The 2,500-nt window shown below is 38.2% G+C and overlaps 1 protein-coding gene across 1 annotated transcript in view; it reads left to right on the top strand.

Annotated features, from left to right (window-relative positions):
* The window catches only part of LOC125031266, a 6,023-nt gene that overhangs the window by 668 nt on the left and 2,855 nt on the right, over window positions 1-2,500 (top strand). Inside the window, exons 2-3 of the mRNA XM_047621928.1 lie at window positions 1,150-1,244; window positions 2,180-2,500. The exon at window positions 2,180-2,500 is cut by the window's right edge and continues 22 nt beyond it. Of these exons, the coding sequence (XP_047477884.1) occupies window positions 1,150-1,244; window positions 2,180-2,500 (416 nt within the window). The remainder of the gene's footprint in view (window positions 1-1,149; window positions 1,245-2,179) is intronic.

Genomic DNA, 2,500 nt, shown 5'->3' with positions numbered 1-2,500 from the left:
TAATCATTACAAGTTAAACGAATAATGATATGAACCTAAACTTCTGTATATAATGATATGCAAATAGATTACACGGGCTTGATATACTTGAGCGGCAGTAGCTGTGTGTGTGTGTGTGCGGATGCGTATATTAGTCCAGGTGGAAGTTGGTTTGAATGTATGTTATTAATCACCGAAATTCAGGTGTATTTTGCAGTTAGTATTCTAAGGACTATAAAAATAAGCTCTCATGCGTTTGTAAAAACTAAGTGTAAACTGTGGAATGAAGACTATAAGCGAACACTTGTACATTATATCTCAGAGTGCCATGTGTTACAGCCTTTCAGACCACCTAGCATGAGGTACGGAGAACTATGTAATCATTTTCATATCATCTGATGCCTTAGAAGGTATACTTATAGTGTATCCTAATGTAGTATCGCATGACCGCACATCAAAGGTAGCAATGCCTTCCCACGCCCCAGCTATACGCCGGCGTGGCAGATGAGTAGATAAAGGCTGTGCAACTGACCCTTATACAGTACTTATTATAGTATTGTTATAGCCTAAAAATTAAATGTAGTACCATTATATAATGCTATGACCATGCATCAAATGTACCACAGCTTGCCCACGCCTGTGCAGTTAGCCAGGGTAGTAAATAAAGGACTAAACTAAACTAATTGTAGAAAGGTCTTATTTATAGATATCTTTAAATATGAGTGATACTTCAAAACTTTACACTGAGCAAATAATGATATAGCTCATATATAAATATATGTATATGTAATGCATGTGTATTTTCGTGATTTGCTATTACCAACCAAAATTGCGTACACATCACATCTAGCTTGCCGACTGAACACATACACACACACACACACACACACACACACACACACACACACACACACACACACACACACACACACACACACACACACGCACACACATATATTTATATGTGTGTGTGTGTGTGTGCATATATATAAATATATATGAATTTATTTATGTATATGTGTGCATATAAATATATATATATATATATATATATATATATATATAAATGCATATAATTATACACACACACACACACATATATATTCATATATATATATATATATATATATATATATATATTCTCTTTTATCTTATTTACTTTCTTTTCAGGGGGGACTGCCAGTCTAATAAAGGACACTGGGTTATCGAGGAATGTTGGTCTACGGAAGTGTCAGTACAATAGCTTCTTGTACAAGAAGAACGCGGTCTGTTGAACACTTTAGTATGGTTTATGTTGATTGTTCTATAGTTTTTTTTGTTCTTGTAATGCACTTATTATTAGACAGATAACTTTTGTCTGATAGTCTCTATATGATACAGAGGTACTCCGTATGCATTAACTGACAATACTCATCATTTTACTTTTTGCAATGACATTAATCGGAACAAAAAGTTTTATTAAATACGATTAAACGAAAAAAAAGAAAACTTTATCAATTAACTGCACCAGAAATCTTTCTCTGAGTCTCCCTTGTTCGTAAATAAGAGCAACTAAACAAGCAACTTAAATCCCGCTTCAGACGCAACGACTTTTTACCGTCACAGAGCCGTGCTTTCAAGTAACCATTGGCATTAAACGGCGCCTGCAAATACGTCGAGCATGGTAAAATCCCTGATCACAGCGCCCTTTCAACATGCCGCGGTTTCTTCTCTTGTGTAATATAAAGGATGTTATAGCCCATTTCAGAATGTATTATTTTACTGACTGAGGTGTTTTCAACTATTGGGACAGATGTTATGGCTGTTCAATAGCAGACGGCATAAAACATATGAAAGAATCTTTTTTTTTATTAATAATCGTTTTAGTGTTTGCTGGTCGATAGCGTTTGTTCACGATGGTTAACGGGAAATCAATGTGTCCAAAACTGGTCTAAGAGTGTGAATTATATGTCGTCATTACAAATGAGTATATTTTTACTTTAATTGTTTATATGAATAAAAATGTACAGAGCAATCCTCCTTTGTTCCATTCAGATTAAGATAGGATCTTACGCGGGCCAAAAAAAATCCTTTCTAATTTGTAATCCGTCCTCTGGGAGATGATTGGGTACCGGTCGAGAACATGTCTACTATAAAAAGTATATCCTTTGGATTCAATACCATAAGATTTATGAAAATGACGGAAACCAAATGATTCCAGGTGGTAGAGAGCCTCCCCGAAGTCTGCGCGCGGCTGGTGTGCAGGATGAAGCGCAAGAGACCGCAAGTGATCCTGGAACCCGTCGAAGGATGCACGTGCTCTCGCTCCGCTTCAAGGACTCCGAAGGTCGAATCCGAACCTGAAGGCGGCGCCGTAGAATCCGATGCCTTCTACGACACCGGCGCAAAGGCGGCTGGGAAGTGCTGGTTCAACAGGAGGTGGAGCGTTAACAGCACCGTCGCCATTTTGGAGGACCACTGCGTCGAGATCGCGTGTGTTTACGATGAGGTCGCCAGGCGGGCGGTGCTGCAGGCGCGCTTC

Source organism: Penaeus chinensis, chromosome 12 (genome assembly GCF_019202785.1).
Source record: "Penaeus chinensis breed Huanghai No. 1 chromosome 12, ASM1920278v2, whole genome shotgun sequence".
In the NCBI taxonomy this organism is placed as follows: domain Eukaryota; kingdom Metazoa; phylum Arthropoda; class Malacostraca; order Decapoda; family Penaeidae; genus Penaeus; species Penaeus chinensis.
The sequence above is the reverse complement of the archived record's forward strand: the minus strand, read 5'-3'. Positions and strand labels throughout refer to the sequence as shown.